Raw genomic sequence first — 21,297 nt, forward strand, 5'->3', positions numbered from 1 at the left:
CAAGACCATACCATCCTTAAATCCCCTAATTCTTTAAATTCCTTTATAAACCTTTGTACTTCCATGATATTCTATGTCAGCTTCTAAGAAAAAGCATAAAAACCAATGTGCTCTATACATCTAAGGACTTGCTACAAAAATATGATTCAAAGCCTCCACAGACACATTACCATATTCCTTACACACTATAGGTCCAAAAATTTAGTACCATTTTCTTTCTGCAAATAGACAACTGCAATAGAAAAAGCTTCACTGAACTGTTGCAGGGACACATTGTATTGTTCAGTAGAGAGCAAACTTTCAAAACACACCACAGTTGCTTTATTGAACATTAGGCTACAATGAAGTTTCTGGTCATTGTCACAGAATCATAGAATGGCCTCTGTTGGAAGGGACCTTAAAAATCATCTTGTTCCAAACCCTCTGCTGTGGGCAGGGACACCTTCCACTAGACCAGGTTGCCCACAGCCCCATCCAACCTGGCCTTGGAAACCTCCAAGGACAGGGCATCCACAACTTCTCTGTGCAACCTGGTCAGACAGAACTGTAGTGATACATATCTGACTAGAGCAGGATGGTCACTCACTACCACTAAATTATCCAAAGCATTAATTACAGTTCTCTAACACTCTGTCTGGAAGGATGTTTTTCCCCTCTAACATATCAATTAGTACGGATTTAATCTGTAGTATAACGAATCTAATATTGAACCAACAGCAGAATTATTTAACCTGAGTCTCAAAACAGACACAGGTATATTAGAGGCATCAAGGAAACTGTATTTCAAGTAACATGATGCCACATCTAAAATCCTTTCTGGTCTTACAAGAAGTGAAAGGCCTCCACATGTATGTAATTTAACTCCAGCAACAGGCAAAAAAAAGGGCTGAATGCTCATAATGAGGGGAAATTAAAAAAAAAAAAAAGAGACAAGACAAAATGCCAACAATAGCACATGGTTAGTTTGGTCATCCAATGCACAGTAGCAAAAAAACCCCACAACAGCCAAAACCCAGAGATTTTGAGGATCCATGAGATGTTACTTTGTCTCTCATTAAAAGTAGGATCAGTGATACTTCATTCCCCAGAAACTCACTTAATCTGCTTTTAAAAGACTAAACAAGATTCTACAACCTTACTAGCCAACCTTGGTGTGTGAAAGTTTCTCCAAGGAGCTAACTTTAGTTTCTACCCACCTTAAGCAGCTTCATGTGCCTTCCAACTAACAGCACCTTTCCACAGTCCAACTAACTTTGCTAGACTAATCCATCCCATATGAAATGTTGCAACTCTAACACATCCCTAAACACAAGGAAAAATCTCCAAATTATATTTCACATTACAAAAATTATTAGGCACATAAATACAGGCTTAGGTTTTCTACACTTTTAGTCCAACAGCTCCTTTTTGTCAGTTCAGCAATCTATTCCCTGATACTCCCACTGACCTCAATCTACTACAGAATTTATACTTATGCAGCACATAAGAAAGAAGCATCTGCAGTAGATTCTAATTTTTACACAGCTTGACAAACCCACACACCAACTTAATCACGAAGAGTTCCCTAGACCTAAAATAAATAAACAAAAAAATTAAAGAAAGTGCAGTTTAAAGTGAAGGAACTGCACTGCAAAACTGGTATTTTAAACTGAGGCTGTCAGGCTTAGGCTTGCTGTTTTCAGATGACAGAAAAGCCTCAGTGGTACAACTTCTTGCTGCCCATTGCCAGTCCTCAACATGGAACAGAAATGCCTGGGCTGCACTGAAGTGTCTCCTCACTTCCCAGAAATGCTGTCACTGTGAAGGTCCCTGCTCTTGCACTGCTTACATGAACAAAATGCTGAATAGTAACTATGAACTGGTGAACCCAGACTTCCTCCCAGCATGCACATCACAAATACAGCAGCAAACCTTGGAATAAAAGAGTTTGCTACTGCAGATGTTCCCCAAAGCCCGCCTCCACTCCTGGGATGTCTCCAGGATCATGAAAAAAAGAAAGAGCATAGGGAAGAATGTTATTCTCATAAGCACACATTAAACAATCCTTGGGGTGAGTAAGCAGTTAATTCTTAGACCCTTTCTCTCTCAGAACTGGGACACATCAGGACTTTGAAGTCTTAAATAATCCCCACAGTAGACACCCCCAATCCCAGGGAACTTGTGTGTGCTAGCAGCAAGAGAAAGAAATTTCCCTACTCCTACATAATCATAAGTGACTTTGTGTTTAATTTTATTTCCATTAAAGAGTTCCCTTCACTGAGCAAAAGAGTACTAGAAATGAACATGTACCAGAAAAACGCAGAATGTTAAGCCAGTGACTCAGGCTGGCAGTAGTACAGGCAGGGGACAGACAGACAGACAGACCAATTTCCATTCTGACACTCCCTTCCCAACTCCCTTAACTCCAGATTCAAAGCAAAATACCTAAATCATAGGAAGAAGGAAACACAGGTGCTAACATAGACTTTATCACAAGGGCATCAAAACCAGTAGTAAGGAGGTTTCATGCCTCTTCTATTAAAAAAGGGAATATATTGCCATCAGGGAAGGACCTGTATTTTTCACCATAGTTATTTTGTTGCTATTAATAAGCAAAACCAAACCACTGCATTTCCCACTCCATTTTTTTTTAGCCTTTAATACCACAGTACTTAACATAATGGTGACAAAAAGAAGCAAGTTGTCTTCATACTTCTGAGACTACAGTCCAAGAACTAGTTAAGGCAAAACACTAAAATCTATACATCTTACCCTCATCCATAGCATCTTACCCTCAAATGGGCAAAGGGATTAAATTGCTTAGAAACACACATCTCAATGCATTAACAGTCAGTGTGAACACTGGTACAAATGTGTGCATCAGTTCAGATCATCCATTAAGGATTTGTTATGACTCCCTGTATTTCTGAACTCAAGCTGGGCAGTGATTTATCACAATGCAGACTGCATGTGTATGACACGGAAAATCAGGATTCACACCTCTAACACGTGACTTTCTAGAAAGCTTATGAAAATACACAAAATTTGCAAACACTACAGAAATCATGATTCCTTGCAGAAACTATGAAAAACAAATGTTAGATTTATGCAAAAACATGTCCCTTCTCATTGCTTTGTTCCAATAGTGAACACCAAATCCCATATTACTTTAAAAGTGACCAAAAATGTTCTCACAGAATATGCTATAATTTGGCATTAGCTATTATAACTTAATTATTTCTGAAGTCTGGCCACATATATTTACAGAGTCTTATCAATATAATCACACATTTATATATGCAATGTGCATTTCACGTTCTGTCTGGACAGCAATAGGGTATATGAATCCTACAGTTTTAATTCCAAACTTCATAAAAGCAAACAGTCGTAAGGTTCAAATGAAAGGTCAGAAGGGACAGCAAGTAGGAAAACATTTGGATTTCTGTTGACACCCAGAAATATTAGCTAAAAAAAAGCAGAATAAAAGCACATTTCTTACCTTCACCTACCATAGAAACACCTATTGACATGCCCATGAACTTGCTTTTGGTCCATACGTGAGCGTTCACACACATTTTCTTCTCTTTGCACTCACAGTAAAAGCAAGATACTGGTGGATGATGAGACACTTGTTCGGCTACAAACCTCAGCTTGTAGCACGTGGACTGGTCCTGGCCAAGCTCCTTGGCTGAGTCCTTAGAAAGCGTGGAGGCACCATTAGTTCTGAATGCTTTCACTTTATCTTTAGGCACGTCCCACGAGCAGTGAAAGGTTTCACCAATTATGGGGTTATAGGGCTTCTTGGCAACTGCTCCCTTTCGGCCTTCGTGAAAAGCTGTTAGATAATACTCCACAAAGCAGACAATTCTTTCCTCGGGAGTGGCTCCAGCTGCAATTGACAAAAACAGGTCTGGATGGGCCATGAAATTTGCATACATCTCCAGCAGGGATCTTTTCTCCAAAATAAATGTTGGAAGCACTACCTGTATGCAAAGCAGACAAAGGCATATATGATTTCCCTGTGATCACACTACTGAGGGGAAAGGGGGAGAGGGAACAGTTAGCACAGCTGTAATTCTGACCCTGCCAAATTTTGGGACAGCATATTTCCCTCCCATGCCACAACAATTTAATTTTCTTTGCAGTGTAAATAATGAGTGAAGGAAAAAGCAGTGGCCTTGATACCCATGCAGGCTGCTTCCTATTTCATTATGACTTTCAAGAGCAGCTCACACAACACGGATGGGCTGTATCACACTCATGGAAACCCACCTTTTCCTCTCCTCTCAGTTAACAAACCAGCCATTGTTTTCCTTGTTTACAGGACACAAAAACATACTTTGATATAAACTAATGTACACCAAACCAATGTCAATGTCAACAAACCAGACTAATCACAACCCTCCAAAATGGGAGGGGCACACCCTCCCAAACCACCAGAAGATGAGTATTTTATATGAACGTACCAGTCACCAACCTCTAAGTGGTGGAGAATGTAAGGGGTACATCCATCCCTTCTGTCAAACATCTGTGCTCCATATTTCACCCCTGGGCTGCTGACCACCCACTCTACATGGATTGGGTCCCTTCCAGCCTCTAACAAACCAACCCAAGGAGATCCAACCACAACCAAATCTCCAGTCTATTTCCATCCCAAGGAGCCTTCCCAAGAGGCTGTAGGCAAGAAAGCACTCCCCATTTGCCCTAGCATGTCATCAAATGTCATGTCTCCCACAACTCCCGAGTCAAATCCCTTGCCATCCCTAAGATCTCCTGTCTCCCCCAAGCCCATGGCACACGCCCTCAGTTTCAGATGGTACCATGTCACTGTGGTGGGCCCCTGCATGGCTTCACTTCAGACAAGTTGAAACAAAAACTGCACAAACCATTACATTCATATCATGGGAAAAGAGAGGCTCCCGTGGGCCCAGAAAAACACCTGGGGCTGAGCACTAGGCAGCCTGCCCAGGAGGGAGCCAGCCCCAAGTGATTTGAGTACAGTCTCAAGGGCCCTCTCTAGCAACGCAGATGCTGCCAAGGTCACTCCACAATAACACTTTGTTGGAAGTTTCCAGTGAAACATCCTGGAGGGCACTGCAAGGCAAACAAGGGCTAAGGGACACAATTTATTTCTCTCCCTTCTTTCCCCCCGTGCTCCCCACGCTGTGCAGGTCCATCGCAGGGGAGCTCAGGGGCTGCTCTCGCGTGACCAAAAGGAACTTCTGGCACACACAAATTTATCTTATGTGAATCCAAGTGGCTCAATGATGCCAGATGCAAATCAACAGCTATTACAGCAATTCTTCTGCTTTCCTCTTTAAATTTTCACTGCATTTTCACTTTAAATTTTTACTTTTTCCCTTTCCCAAAAGCAAGGGTTATTTACAGCAGGCAGGGAGCCACTGTTTGTCACAAACACATTTGCTTTCCCCCTGCTGGTCCAGCTTGCTATTCTAAGTGGGACCAAAGCACAGATCAGCCCTTTTGGATCCCATGGATAATGAAATAGAAGCTTTCAAACTTTTATTAATCATTCAGCCCTTCTCAAAGAGAACTTGTAAACAGGAACAAGAATTCCAGTCACAGCAGCTCAAACAGAGTCTTTACAGCTACACAGCAAGTCACAGTACCTTCTGCAAAAAGAGAAAACTGCTGTGTCTGGTAACTTATCTGCTTATTGGCTCTCTTCTGTATTTTATATTTACACATACAGCCCTTTATAGGCTAATAATTTTTACAAGTTCAGATATCAATCAAACAAAGTTCCATCTGTAATATTCCTCTGACTCTACTCTCTAAGCCTTGAGGACTCCACATGATTTCTGCTACCAACCTATTGAGGCCCTGAATGATGGAGGACCTTAATTTTACAGTGTGTGCGGCAGACTGAGCGCTAAAGACAGCATACAGTGCTGGTGGTGTGACAGTGGCAGGCTGAGGAGATAGGTTTTCAAAAGTGAAATCCAAAATTTTGAAGGCAAAGTGGGATAGCCAGTAGAGTTTGGTTTTGTTTTATTTTTATTTTTAGCTCTTTAAACAATTCCATCTTATTTGCAGCATTCTCATTCTGACCAAATATTCATTATCCAATATAATCTTTAAAAAATGCAATTCAGCAGTTGAGATCCTCAATTCAAGATCTCATTTTAATACAAATTGTATACTAAAAGATCAGGTTACTAGAGGGGAAAGTGACAACAAAACATATAAAAATCTCCCATATTTTCTACCTAGAAATACCAGTGGTGCCTTTGTGAGTTCACTGCAGAGACCTCAAAGGGCAAACTCATTTGAATAAACAGCACTCTGCATCCCACTATGGCCAAGAGCCTCCCTCTACAGACAGTGACCTTTATTAGCACAAACAGAGGAGAAGAAAACTGCAGACCATCCTTCAGATGATGTATATTTTATGGTACAATGCTAACACTGCCATGGTTTCATCCCATTGTTGTGGTCATAGAGTCTTGGTACCTCCTCCCTTAAGCCCTAGATGTGTGCTTTGCTAAACCCAGCTACACCAGCACTGCCACCAGATGAGATGTGATGAATCACTGGCCTCTAACTACTGAGTTTCAAGAATCAATTTAAAATCTGAGTAAGGTCTGAACTCCAACTCAAATGATCTCACTTTAAAAGCCCAACTAAGCTGGAAATTACATCCTTAGTTGTGGCAGGAAAGGATCCACCGAATAACTGAACTGTTTCCACACAAGGAGGCAGAACTATGAAATAAAAATATTTTAAAGTTTACACAACTGCATTATTACAAAATATGCATACAAAACATGGCCTTTTATTAAATAATCTCACAGCCTCAAAGTTTCAATATGCAACACCACCACACACTCATATAGCAAAAAAAAAAAAAAAAAAAAATCACACCAATAAATTTTTTAATTGTCCCTATCTTGATTCCTGCAGAAATAAGAAAAAATAGAAATAAACAAATTTGCAAGTTTACAGAATTCTTCTTGTCAAGAAGCTGGGCTTCTTGTCAACAGCTTGGGCTGTTGTGCACTGGTGCCAGCACTCCAGCTTTTAAAGGAATGAGCTTTTTAACTTTTCTGCAGCCAGACAGAATGAACTGTCCAGAAAAATAAACTTAGGACCTATATTCTTTATGTTGGCTTTAGACAGGACTATGAATTATTTTTTAAATTGCATATGAAGTCAAAACTGACTAATTTTTTCCTCTGAGAAAATGCCAGCATGACAACCATTTGGACAAAAGAAACACTCTACAATAAATACCAAGTTGCTGAAGTCTGAAGCAAAAAAATCACCTCACTGCATTCTAAAATGTTAGAACAATCTATTCTTACTCTCTCTCAAGCTTCAGATGAAATGAAAGCAGTTTAAGAGGCATTCTTCCATTTTCATTGAGGTTGAAAAGACAATACTGGTTGAAAACTTGATTATAACCTCCTAGGTCTGAATTCACTTAATTAGATCTGAATGCAACTGAGAAAAATGAGCACAATGTCTTAAGAACAGAGATATTCATCCCCACTATTATTTACTGTGAGGAAAAACATGGGTGTCAGCATCATTCCCTAATTTTTTCAGAAATCCAGCCAAGGTACTTCATGCTGAGATATCTTTCTCTTAGAGGTGTAAAAGCTTTCTTTTCACTGTCATCTGTGTCACTGTGGGAATAAAATAAGCTAAGTTTCATGCCACTTACATTTTAAAATTGCAAGGTAAAAGAATATTGGCAAGCAAAGTAAAAACTTATGACATCGTGAACAGACCACAATGTTAATTTACAACAGGTTGACATTCTGCAGAATTACTGGAAGCCCCTTTACAAAGAATGGCAACCCTTTACCTTTAGCACCTATTAATTGTGTAAAGGAAGGTAGGGGAATGCAGGGGAGTGATCACCCATCTGTACAAGCTGTTAGCATTAACTATAATCCATTAGATGCCATTTGCCAATAAAGGCTGTCAGTGGATTTTGGCACTATTTTTCATTTTCCCAAAGTCTGAAGAACAAACAATTTAGAAACTTGGTTTTTTCCCCAGCAATTCTATTTTTAAATGAGGCTGAATGTCCTATCTCAGTCCGAAGCATCAGTTGTGTACCACATTCTGCTGCTGCGAACTGCTCCCCACCCAACTCTCCCCAGCAGCTGTTGAAGTCTATTTGGCCACCATGAAGTTTAGCCCCTTCTAGCAAATGCCCACACAGATTTAATACTTCACTGCAGGTGTTCTCCTTCACAGCAGTTTTTACTCCTTAACTCCTCACTAAAAGGCAAAGCATATGACACATTCCAGAAGTGAAGCACCTCCACAACACTAAATGCAGCTATCTTCACTGTGGGAAACTGCTGTCAGCACAGGCAAGGCCACGGCTAACATAAGGATGTTTCCTGTGATATGGAATGTGAAGGTAATGCTCATGCATCCAGAACCCAAAATCACCAAGGGCTCAGAAAAAGCTGTTTGTTCATGTGAGTATCATGCAGCAATCCACAGCTCTCAGAATGAACCAAAGACACAGCCCTAGGGAAGAAGGCACAGGAAATGGAAACATGTAAAAACATCCTCTAATATTAGCAACCACTGTGCCACAACCACTTCCAGCAGAAGGTGATAAGCATCAAGGTGCTCTGAAATCTGACTTTCACAGGAATAATGAAAAATGGGAAGAAGCTCAGCCAACAAACCCAGCTTTACTGTCAGATGTCAGCGGCCCTAAGGGCCTCATGTCAGTAAGCAAAGTTGATAAAAAAAGCAGCCAGCTGTCCTGTATTTTTTTTTAATCCTCAAAATGGGCAGAAAAGTGATGTGCACATGTGGCATGTCTCATTAATACTTATCATATGTGTATTCATGCATCACACAGACTACAAACAGATCTAACTCTGCCATATGCCTGTTCCTCTTCTCATTTCAACATTTATCATTATCTTTAAAAACCGTGCTCTAAGAACACTACGTAAGAAACAGGTTATCATGTATGTATTTACCTTAATATCTTTCTTGTAAGTGTCTACTCTTCTCTTATTTACAGGAATTTCTCTTACTTACATTAACTGTGTGTCTTTGGGTTTTGCCTACTCTGCCATGACAAGAAGATGATGGTGAAAATCAGGAAAGAAAAATCTTGTCTTTTGCCAAAGACAAATTGTTCTGAAGATGCAAGAACCACAGATAAGAAATCATAGCCTAGTTTGAACATTATAGACTCAGACAGCCTTAGAAAACCAACACAGAAAAGAGGAAGAGCTAAGAAAAAATGAGAATGTAAGGAAAAAAAAAAAAAACCAAAAATGAACTGTATATAACCCCAGACACACTAAAAAGTGACAAGTATAAATTATTCAAAACGAAATTATGAAACTTTCATTTTATTTAGAATAAAACATTCATTTCTGTGCAGCTACTCAGCAACAGAACACAGGATTGCTCAGTCTTAAAAATGTAATTATTTTAAAACACTGGCAATCGTTCCAGAGGAAGCAGGAAAAAGTATATTGAGAAAACTTTATTTTGTAAGAAAGTTACTGTTTTTGATTAACATGCAAAAAAAAGAAAAGCATATGAACTCTTCAGAATATCAAAATGCCCATGAGAACAACTTCCTGCAAAACTACTCCATGTGCCAGAGAACTTCTCTGGTCCTTCCAAATTTTGTATCACTTGTGGAGAGTGTCAGAATGAGCTCTTAAATTTTCTTATGTGAAAAGTGGACAACAGGATTTTTTTTTTTTTAAGCAGAAAACCCTTGTGCCAGGAAAGGATATTCCATATATTTACCAAAATCTGCTTGATTATTTATTAAGCCCCACAAGAAGGTTTCACTGGAATACAAGACTATTCAAAAAGAAGCACTCCTTGCTTCCTTAACATCCACCTCATTTCCAAAACTCTGTGGACTCAAGGGAAAATTTCTCTGTAATTTCTTTGCTTGTATCAGTATGGACAAGCTTGTGACAATACTGGTTCTAGAACTAGAAGAATACACAGAAGTTTAAACTGCTGAGCTGCTCAACACTGACAAGAACTGATACACTGAAGACTGTAATTTCTTTACCATCATGGGTTTTTTTGAAGCTGACTTGCAATTAAATGGAATCCAATCCACAAAGCAGTTATGAGAACATGTATATCCTTCATCCATACAACTGCCATTTTTTTTCCTCAAACTCCCAGTGCACCCTAACGTACTTGTGGGTTCCATACACAACATATGGTTACTCTGAAAGACTTGCAAAAAAATAAGCACGAGTGTTGGAGGATTTTTGTTTCTTCTTTTTTTTTTCTTTCCCTCCCCCTCCATCTACAAAATACCTGATGAGGTCACTTCATGTGAAAGCCTGCCTAGCAAGAGACAACACTCTATAGCTCTCTGGAACCACACTTTTATAAATAGGAAAGCTTGGCTGTCCACAGGGGCAAAACACACTCACAAGAACCGGCTGTGCACACAAACACACAGAAGAATGAGAAAAAAAAACAGTAAACAAATATAAAAGAGCTACAGTGCTCATACCCTGGTAAGGTCCATGCCAAGTTTGAGCTGAGAGATGAGATGGAGAATTACACTGCGTTGATCATCCATGACTCCTAAATCCTCCTCTTCATTATCTTCAGTATCTGTCATTTCATCTTCAACTAGGATCAACTCAGAAGCTGAGTGCTGAAATGAAAGAAACATCACCATCTGAACAAAAAGATACAGAATGGCTATTTTCTCCCCACTATATATGTTTAAAAATGGAGCTGTCTTGATAGAACTGAAGACAGCCTCTGTTAAAGCCAAGAAAAGATACAAACTCAAAATAAATAAAAAATCCAGTGATGGGTTCATAAAGCATTTTGATCCTTTCCTCAGAATGAGAGTACTAAGTAGGAGATCTTAATTTACACATTCTCTTCTCATATTTATACTGCAGTCAACTCAGATAAAACTCATAGCACATGTAAGTAACAAGTAATCTTTTCATTAAATAGAAATATGCAGTTGAAAATGAGTCTTCAAGTTTGCTTCATAAATCTCCCCAGCAAATATTCATGTCATACATAGATGCTGCATGACCCGATTTCACAGGTTTTTTCCTTTCTCTATCCAATTTCAAAGTCAGACATCTAAGAAAGTCAAGATATTAACTAAAGAAGATAAAAAGACAACTATAATTAAAGAACGCACCTCTGAAAAAAACCGAAAGACATTAAATTTTGGGAAGCAGAGCAATGCCATAACTCTTTATAACTATTGCAACACTTCATCACCTTACAGCACAACGCCCGTGCTGCTGAGTTTCCAAAAATACAAGCTGAATATCAATAGACAGGCACCATGCCAGTCCCTTCAAGAGGAACTTTACAGCAAAAGGGATAATGACTTGTGATATTTTATTTTTCCTCAGGGTTTACAATGTGTAACTAACAATAATCCAAACAGGTGGTAGTTACTTTGTTCAAGCCATTGAAACCACTCTGCAAGCCTTTCAGATATGTATTCAAGTAAGCTTTTTGTACTTCAAGGGGAAAAAAAACTGGGTTATGTAGATGAAAAATTACAGCCCAGCACGTCATTATTGCCCAAAGATTCCATGCTGTAAATGAGACAACACTCCCTGTAAAAGTTAGCATTCCTTCATGCTAAATTGCATTTCTGCAGGAACAGCTAGCTCATTACATAAAACAAGAAATTTTTCATCTCAGTGTGGAAGCCTACGCAACTGAAAAGTTTCACTAAAACCAGCTAATATCCAGAATCAGGTTTCAAGGGAATATTTCTGAATGATCACATTAGAGACCCCTCAGGTGAACTGCAGCTTGTGTAAGGGGAGTTTCTTTGAAATTAAGTTACTATGGAGGTTTCCAAGATTTGAATAAAGTACTTTTTTTAATTACTTAAATGTTTAGGTAGCTATTCTTAAAATAAAAGCTATTTGGTGAAGCCCAATGACATCTGCAAGACACTTCACAGTTGCTTTATTTAGAAAGTGGAATATGTAGATTACATAAAACAGAATCTGGTGAGCTGTAACCTCAACAGCTTAGAGCTTTTCAAAAGGACAAAACCACACTTTCTTCTTCCCACTCCCTCGGAAAATAAAAGGAGAGAAGATAAGCCCTTTTCTCCCAAAATGCACAGCATTATTACCCAACTGATGCCTCAATGACAAGTTCAATTAACGTAAAACCTGACAATCTCACACAAAATTATCAGTTGGGGAGGGATAAAGCACTGAAGCCTGGCAGAGTCATACAGGCTATGATTTATTTGGAGGTAGCAGGGAAAAAGCAGTATCAGAACTTACAGAAGATGCTTCCACAGGAGGCTTCCCTTTGATCCAGCTTGACCTCATTGAGAGCACTGAGCTACCGAAGAGGCTCTGCTGCTTCTGTTACTGCCATGAACCGAGCTTGCGGCAAACATGCTCCAGCAGGAATTAACAGCGCTACAAAAAAAGCAAGGGAACCTCCCCTCCTCACTCCCACCCCCTTTTTTTTTTTTTTTTCTTTGCTATCTGAGGGGTTGGAGAGTGTGCACCGGATGGCAATCTGCTCCTTGCGTTTCCAGTCACATGGCATTGAGATCAGTGGGCTTAAATGCACGCAGCTCCAACTGGGAAACGGTGCTGCTGTTCCCAGAGGATATCCTGATCGGCGGCTCTCCAGGAGGGAGAGGAAGGGGCACAAATTTGTGTGAGTATGCACAAGTGTGAGAGAGAAAGAGGACAGAAACAGAACATGCTAGCAGGTAACATCCTTCTACATGAACATAAAAAAGCTGCATAGCCTTAAGTAGCTAACAGCATCAGAAAACAAACTAATTACCCATTGCCAGTCTGCAGACTAAATTACATACCAAGAATTTTCTTTTTCTCCCAAAGATTGTACATTTACCCAGGGCCAGAAAATCCTTGTTTCCTTCTTTCTTGATGAAGTAGGTGTTAGGCTTCCCTTGCCTCTTAACTGTTACTAACAAAATAGCAAGCAACTCAGAATATTCTGTGAAATTACTCCTCTCTGCTACCCTGAAAAACATCCACGGTATGCCACCCTATGGACACTTGGGGTGCTCACTAAAGTAGCGTTTGCACTGCTCTAAATGAAAGCCTTTCTGATCATCAGGGAGGATGAGCACAACGTAACATTAGGATCAATTGTGTTTAATGAGCACACTGTAAAGACTAAAATTTTAATTACCTTTACTATTCCTATTCTAAGGACTTGTGCAAGGACACCAAAAAAACCACAACTCTGCTATTACAGTCATCAACACATTAGTGACCTTCAGTGAATGACATGCAGACAACTGCTCTTTTCTCACTTTTCGAGGAAAAAAATTTAAGGAAGCAGTTTACAATTCATGCTACAGGAACTGAAGAGCAGTCATCTTCAGAAAGCAATATCCTTTCTATATTTCCCCCTCTCTCCTCATTAGCTGTTCTACGTAATTATTAAATAAGTTTTTAGGAGCACATAAACTAACTTCAACTAATACATTTTCTTAAACCAACATGTAAGCACCACACAGTGTGAGTGGACACATGCAGTCACAAGATACAAAGCTAGTGCATCTTTAAAGTGTCATAAAAGTTCAACCATTCTTTAATTCTTTTTCTATCCATGAAAATAGTGTGCAGTTTAGTAGTATCCAATGCGTAAGCATTCAGCAGAATGCAAAGGATTATGTGGGCTGATTATCCTTTAACGGCAGCTTTAACTATCAGACACAGACTTTTTTTACCTTGTCCTGTAAAACATAACTGCACAACTGACCTAGGAAAGCAGTGATCTGCTCCACCCCGGTGTGGTAAGAGCACAAAGTAAAAGCTATTGAGCTGTGCACTGCCCAGCTGGGGAACGAACAGCACAGCCTGCCTTAGGTGCTGACCCTGAGAAATCCAATACTGAACCAGTTACAAACAACCACAAAAAAAGGGGCTCATATTTAAAATCATTTAAATCAAAATCGGTTTCCAATACTGGACTGAAGCAGCAGCATTTTTCAGAAAAATCTGAAGAGAAAATAAAAGACAATTTCTAAAAATCCCAGGAAGAGATGCACTTCAAAGTTTAAATGCCAAAGACATGAAAATACACACCGGCAGAGAGCTATTTTAAACAGGTCACCTCATTAGAGCTGAGATCGATTAATTTAGAGAGGTCATCTGCCGGGACACAAAATGGATGTTCTAGTCAGCAGTCTCCATCAGAAAACATGCTGATTCTTTTTTAACAGATGAAATCTGTAAGGGTAAGAAATTGTTTCTGAAGGAAACATTCTGCATTTTTAAAAAATGGAAAAACACAGTGGGTTGTTTTTAGGAAAAACACACTAACAAACCTGGGATAAAATCACAGTCAAAAGCTATACTTCTGTGAAAGGGCAAATGTGCCTCTGTCCTTCTACAGCTTCTTCCACAAGTTAAATTTTCAAATCAACTGTTAGGTAATTAATACAGACATACAGCTCGGAGCTTCATTTTCCAACATACTCCACAAACCACACAATGCAACAATACATTCAAGAATGACCTGGGTCTCATCTTGGTTAGTTTTTTGAGGGGCAGAAAGGAACACATAGAATCAGAGTCTCATTTAGGTTAGAACAGACTTCTTGGCATCTTCTTGTCCCTTACCCTGCTCAAGCACATGCATGTAGAACCAGTTGCCCAGGACCATGTCCAGCTAAGTTCTGATTATCTCCAAGGATGGAGACTCCACAACTTCTCCGGGCAACCCATGCCAGTGTTCAGTGCTCTCCACAACAGAAGTGCAATTTCTGGTGTACAGATTCACTTCCAAGTGCCCACTGCCTCTTGTCTTGTCAATGGGCATTATTGAGAAAAATCTGTCTCCCTGTTCTTCACTCCTGTAAGATATGTATATGTACATTGATAAGATACACTTGAGCCTCCTCTTCTCCAGGCTGGACAGTCCCAGCTCCCTCAGCCCCTCCTCATGGGAAGGATGCTCCAGAACCTTCCTCATCTTTGGGGCCTCTGCTGGACTTAGCCCACTAAGTTCATGCCCCTCTTGCACTGGGGAGCCCAGAACTGCACACAACACTGCAGATGTGGCCTCACCTCTGCCAAGTAGAGGGGAAGGATCTCAACCTAGTGGCAACACTCTTCCTAATGCAGCCCAGGAAGCTGCTGGGCACAAAAATATTTTTGTTGGTTCATGGTGAGCTTGTTGTCCCCCAAAATCTCTGCAGAACTGCTTTCCAATCAGATGTCTTCCAGCCTGTACTGGTGCAAGAGTTTACTATCAAATATCCTCCAGATAACAGGAACTGGCACTTCCTTGAGCTTATCTTTAAGGGCCTTCTCTGTGTCCAGACTGCCAAGATTTCTCTCTCTCTCTCAATAGCAGCACTCAATCCCCTGGCTCATCAGCCACTCCTCCCAGGTTTTCACTCTCAGGAGCTCACTCTGCATCATCATGCAGAGGTCATTAATGGAGATGTGGAACAGTGCTGGTCCCAGTATGGACCCCTGAGGTACACTGCTAGTGACTGGCCTCCAGCTGGGCCTTGTACCACTGATTACAACCCTCTGGGCTGAGTTGTTCTGCGAGGATGTTAGGGAAGACAGGGTCAAAAACCTTACCAACATTAAAGCCAACAACATCCACTGCTCTCCCCATAAGCACCAAGCTAGTCACCACCATTGTGAGGGCTATCATGCTGGTTAAGTGTGACTTTTCCCTTTTTAAGTCCATTAAGATTACTTCTAATTGCCTTCTTGTTCTTTATGTGTTTGGAGATACCTTTCAGGGTTAGTTGCTCCACCACCTTCTCAGGGTCTGAGGAAAGGCTGACAAACCTGCAGGTCCCCAGATGTTACCAGAACACCAAGAGTTCCTTCCTGCCCTTTTTTTAAAAAATTAAATGACATTCACTTTCCTCTAGTCTACACAAACCTCTCCCATAACCTGTTAGAGACCCTGGAGCTCTATAGGTGCAGCTTAAGTGCTGCCTAACCTGTTCTCCCCCTCCACCAAGGGTCAGTCTACCTCCAGACTTTCCCTCTGATCTCAAAGTCTGTTACCAGTAAAGGCCAAGGTAAAGAAGGCATAGAGTAACTCAGCCTTTTCTCCACCATGATAGTAAGCAGAGACTGTGCATATCCAGAGATATCAGGGACACACTGAGGACCTCATATTCTTCATATAATTACAAAAAAGCACTCTAAGAATCTTCATTTAGGTATGAAAACATTTTTATGCACTATAAAAAGGACTGTAGTCAGGAGCAAGAGGATGAATCTTAGGAACTTAAAACATCCAGATAAAAACATACCATTTTGTAATATTCCAAGGGAAGTATTCTTTAAGTCCTTCTATGTTCAAAAAAATGCAAAAGATTGTTAAAAAACCCCTATTTATGAAACATGTCTGCATCAAGAGAAAGATGGAGTAAGTTAGAAGAAATATTAAACAGATTTAGCATTCTCAAACTAGACAAGGATTATCATATTTTCCACCAAGTCCTCTAATTATCTTTGGTCCCTATTACTGCATATAAAAGTCAAAGGCCTCGTTTTGATTTTCAGATTGCCTTCAGTAATGGCACAGGTTTGCAAGCATCATTTACACTTTAATTTGTGTAACTTGAGAGCTTGCAAGCAGGTTTTCCGTGGGTGTAAGATTAAATATAACTCCGTAAGGTCAGGGAGCTTTAGCACATTTACACTAATGCGAGAAATTGGCCCCACAAGATTTTCACCGGTTTCAATACTAAAGTTAGAATTCTTTTTGTAAAGCACATACAGTAAGAACACCCCAAAGTAGTAGCATATAATGAGCTGTAAGCTTCTTGCAGAGCTTATCACTGGATCAGAAGTGACATTAACTGCACTAACTTGCATGTGCCACTTCTCTTCTTCCACTGGGCACCGCACATTTAATTGCACTTACTGTAGCATGCACCTGGCAGAAAAGCATGCAAGCCTACTGTACCCATCCCTCATTAGCAGTGATCAAATGTAGCTTGTGCAGTAAGTTGAACTTATCAAAGTATTTTATATATAGACTAGCATATTGTCATGCTACTGGTTGTCGTGGGCTGTCCCTGGCTAGGAGCCAGGTGCCCACCAAAAGCACTCCTTCACTCCTTTTCTCAACTGTGCAGGAGAGAGAAAATACAAAGAAAGCTCATGGGTTGAGTTAAGGACAGGAAGAAATCACTCACCCATTACCTCATGGCTAACACAGACTTGACTTGGGGAAATCAGTTCAATTTATTACGAATCAAGTAAGAGTAGGGTAATAAGAAAATAAATTTTGAATGCCATCCTCCCACCACTTCTTCCTAGGTTTGACTTTACTACTTCCTAACAGCTTCCCCACAGTGGTGCAGGGGCACAAGGAATGGGAGTTGAGGTCAGTACTTCACACCTTGCCTGAAGGGAACTGTGATCCAGACTCTTCGCTTGCTCTAGCACAGACTCCCTCCCAAAGGGGACAGTCAGCCACAAACTTCACCATGGTGAGTCCTTCCCATGGGCTGCAGTTCTTCACAAACTGCACTTCCATGGGTGCCTTCCACAGGGTACAGCCCTTCAGGCACAGCCTCTTCCAGCATGGGTTCCTCCTCAGGGCCACAAATCCTACCAGAAAACCTGCTCTGGTAGGATTGGGCTTCTCTCTGCACAGATCCATAGATCCAGATCCTACAAGGAATCTATCCCAGCATATGCTTCCACAGGGTCTCTGCCCCAGCCAGCAGAGGGTCCTCCAGGGGCTGTGGGTGGGTATCTGCTTCACTGTGGTCCTCCAAGGGCTGCAGAGGGAGAGCCTGACCCACCATGTTTCGCACCACGGTCTGCCCATGAATGTCTGCTCTGGCAGTTGGACCATTTCATGTCCTTCCCCTCCTTCTTCACTGATTCACTGACTGTGGTCTCTGCAGCTGCTTCTCTCACATTCTCACTCCTCTCTCTGCTGCTGCTCTGCAGGGTTCCCTTTTTTCTCCCTTCATAAGTCAGTTATCCCAGCGGCACTACGACCATCACTGATGGACTCAGCCTCAGCCAGCAGCAGGTCCATCCTGGAGCCAGCTGCCATTGGCTCTGTCCAACACAGAGGAAGCTTCCAGCAGCTTCTCACAGAAACCACCCCTGTAGCCTCCCCACTACCAAAATGTTGCCACACAAACCCACTATAGGTTTTGAAAGGAGGAATCATTCCCATATAGAAAAATGAATTTAATAGAAACTAAACCTAAATCTTGAAACAAAACAAAGCCTGAAACACATTCACTACCCAGTGTGAAGACTGATTTCTGAAATCATCCTCATCCACTCACTTTTTCTCTAACTTCCAAATGCATTGTCACTTACAAACTACCAAGCCTAATCTTAACTATAAGGCAGTAAAACTTTTTAATATCCAACAAACTCCTGATCTCTTTATATAATTTTTTTTCTCTTCAAGAACAGTTCAAATAAAAAAAAAAATTGAAAATACTATTCTTAACCTTTATCACCACACAATGTAAGCAGAGGAAGGTGAGAAATGGAGATGGAAAGTGGTGGTGAAGTCAGGTCATTGCTTGAGCCCTGGTCTCCCTCCATCTTCCTGTAGTCTTATTTATGCTTTGCTTCTGGTGGCATCTGTGACTGATCACTGCAAAGAATGAGTAGATTAAAGATAAAACCTCAAACACACTGACATCCCATATGCCCACTGTAATGTTGGCACCTGGATACCGAAGTTACAGTGATTTTCAAAGAGACTTAAGTTTGTCCAGTGTTCAGGTTTGATGTTTTCAAAGCCACATGAGCCCAGAAGCAAAGCAGATCTCAAATAGAGAATTTAGAGAGCAAAACTTATTACCTGTGTACACCTACATTTCATCCTGAAAAAGGTTTCTTAAAGGTAGCAAAATAGGCAGGCTCAGATCATCTGCATTTTTTTTAAAATTTACTATGAGTATTTCATAGAAGCTGCTTCCTCTAATGCAGAAAAAGTCTACCACCTCAAGGGGGAACCCACCCCTGTCAAACCCCAAATCACTCACCCACAGTCACACTTCTAGCATTCTGTCATTAGAGCTTAGCTCTAACAATGATGAACCAAAATTAAAGTTAACTTTCAAAATACTGAAGCAAGCAATAGAGGATAAGAATCAAATGAGAAGGATTTTACAATGAAAAAGTGAATGGACTGTAACTTACACACAACACCACCATGGCAAGCAAAAATATCACTTTCTTTTTGTCATCTACATAGAGAACCAATCAGCAAGACAGTTACTTTTTCCTTCAAGGAAAAATGGTATAACAGATAGATTTTCTACTTACCTTGTATGCCAAGAAAAATAATCCAGCCATATCTATCTGAATAGGTAAGTAACTGCTGTATCTGAGTTTGTGTTCTGACAGTATGGGCCAAAGCATTTAAGTAACTATGGATACATCATTCAGCACCAACAGGTCAAACCAGGTTTTATTTGGTAGAAAAAGCTTACATCAGGAAAGAATGTCTACAGAGTGGCCAGAAATTAATGTCTTGCCAAATGTGCTATTTGTGTTTGGTATTTCAGGTCTCCAGAGAAAATAAAATTCTTCAAACTAGGACCATCAATGATTAAAACCTCTCTTTTTTGTGTGTATGGATAATTTGTATACATTTTGTGGTTTGTTGCTTGGGGTTGTTTTTCATTGAATATGCTAAACACATTTGATGTTCAGAAAATCTCTCAGCTAGGGACAAGTGCAAGGACCAAAGTGTGGCAATCTGTCTATCACACAAGATTAATTTGATACAACATGTAATAGCAGAGATATCTACTGAACCAAGAAAAACCTGTCCTTCTTCAGGAGATATCCCCTCACTGCAAAGCAAGCAAGCAAGCAAAGCAGAAATGAATCTTGGCACTAACACTGCACAGACAGGCTGACACACAGACAATGCAAGCAAAGAAAATGATCACAAAACCTCTACCTTAGGTGACAAATAGGTCTGCAATCTTTTTCCTTCTCAACAAAAACAATCTGCCAAGCATCTGGAGACAAGCACATTATCCAGATACTACACACTTAGAGAACTGTACTAATGTCTTTTTGTTAATATTTTGCAGGAGTATCTCTGGGAACACAAGTCTTTCCATCATTAAAGAACAAGCTCAGAAAGCTTCCTTTTCCCACACTGCAGATGTGTTTTACTATGACCTCTGACTATATTTAGGGCTGAACATAATGTAGCAGTGATGAGGACCAGACAATAAGAGATTTTAGTAGAAAAAGGACTGGCTTCTTGTTTAAAGAATAGGAGCAAATGCATGTAACATGAAACAAAGAACATCTATGTTTATGTTGCAGTATAGCCTGTGCAATCATTCAGAAAAAATGCTCAAAGCTAACTCTGAAAATGATTATGTTTAAAAATAAAGAATCTATCAGTGACTAAACATCCTGTTAAACAGAGTTCCTCATTTGGGTTATGTACAGCACTGTAACCCTGCTATGCACCAAATAATGTTTATCAGACAACTTTTTCACCATATGTTCATATTTTCTTCATAAGACAATTCCTCTTGCAAAAATCGATTTTCATAAACCTAAGGTTGTCAGTTCTGAAAATAGGCTGAAAAGCAGCTAATTCCCAAGCACAGACTCCACAGGGAAAGATGAAATATCTGTACCAGTCCACACATGCTTGTGAGCACCTTTCATGAAATGAGGGCTACTGAAGTACAGAACTGTTTAATCTGAATCCTAAAATACAAGAGGAGTTTGCATTATTGCATAAATTCAGTAAGAACCGGGAATAAACATATTTCATCACTGGTATCATCAGAAGGAAATAGTAACATGAGACTATAAAACAAAATGCATGAATAGAAAAGCCCCACAGACTTGTCCAAAATTAAAGCAAAAAACCTTGAAGGCTGGCATAAATCACAACTGTAAGATAGAGAGCATCACAGCATATACAATTTTAACAAAACCTATACCTAATGCAATTCAGATACTAGTGAAGAACAATTTCCTCAAACATATTCAGGGTTTTTTTTGGCTAATTAAATTTTTTAGAAGCAAATGGCAACAAACAGAGTATCTGACACTCTCCAAAGTGTACAAGCTTACAAACCACAGAGTGCAGCAGGACAGATTCCAGCCAGTGCCAAGCAGCACTTCAGACACTGCAAGGGGTCTGAAAGTCACATGGTTATAACTTTTGGGGAGCTGAAGACAAAAGACTGCACTGAGCTGCAGGTCGGTGCAGGAGAGTAGCATGGGGGGAAAGGCTGGCAGAACTTTATATACAGAACTTTAGACACTCCCCTGTATTACAAGGCATCGTCTCTAGAATGATATCCTTGGGAAGAAACCTGAA

The 21,297-nt window shown here is 40.2% G+C and overlaps 1 protein-coding gene across 1 annotated transcript in view; it reads right to left on the bottom strand.

The window, feature by feature from the left end:
* OSBPL10 (oxysterol binding protein like 10) overlaps positions 1-21,297 on the bottom strand; it is a 110,252-nt gene that overhangs the window by 10,965 nt on the left and 77,990 nt on the right. Inside the window, exons 7-8 of the mRNA XM_041466614.1 lie at positions 10,484-10,630; positions 3,479-3,962 (exon numbers count right to left, since the gene is read on the bottom strand). Of these exons, the coding sequence (XP_041322548.1) occupies positions 3,479-3,962; positions 10,484-10,630 (631 nt within the window). The remainder of the gene's footprint in view (positions 1-3,478; positions 3,963-10,483; positions 10,631-21,297) is intronic.

Source organism: Pyrgilauda ruficollis, unplaced genomic scaffold (genome assembly GCF_017590135.1).
Source record: "Pyrgilauda ruficollis isolate IOZ18807 unplaced genomic scaffold, ASM1759013v1 scaffold2, whole genome shotgun sequence".
In the NCBI taxonomy this organism is placed as follows: domain Eukaryota; kingdom Metazoa; phylum Chordata; class Aves; order Passeriformes; family Passeridae; genus Pyrgilauda; species Pyrgilauda ruficollis.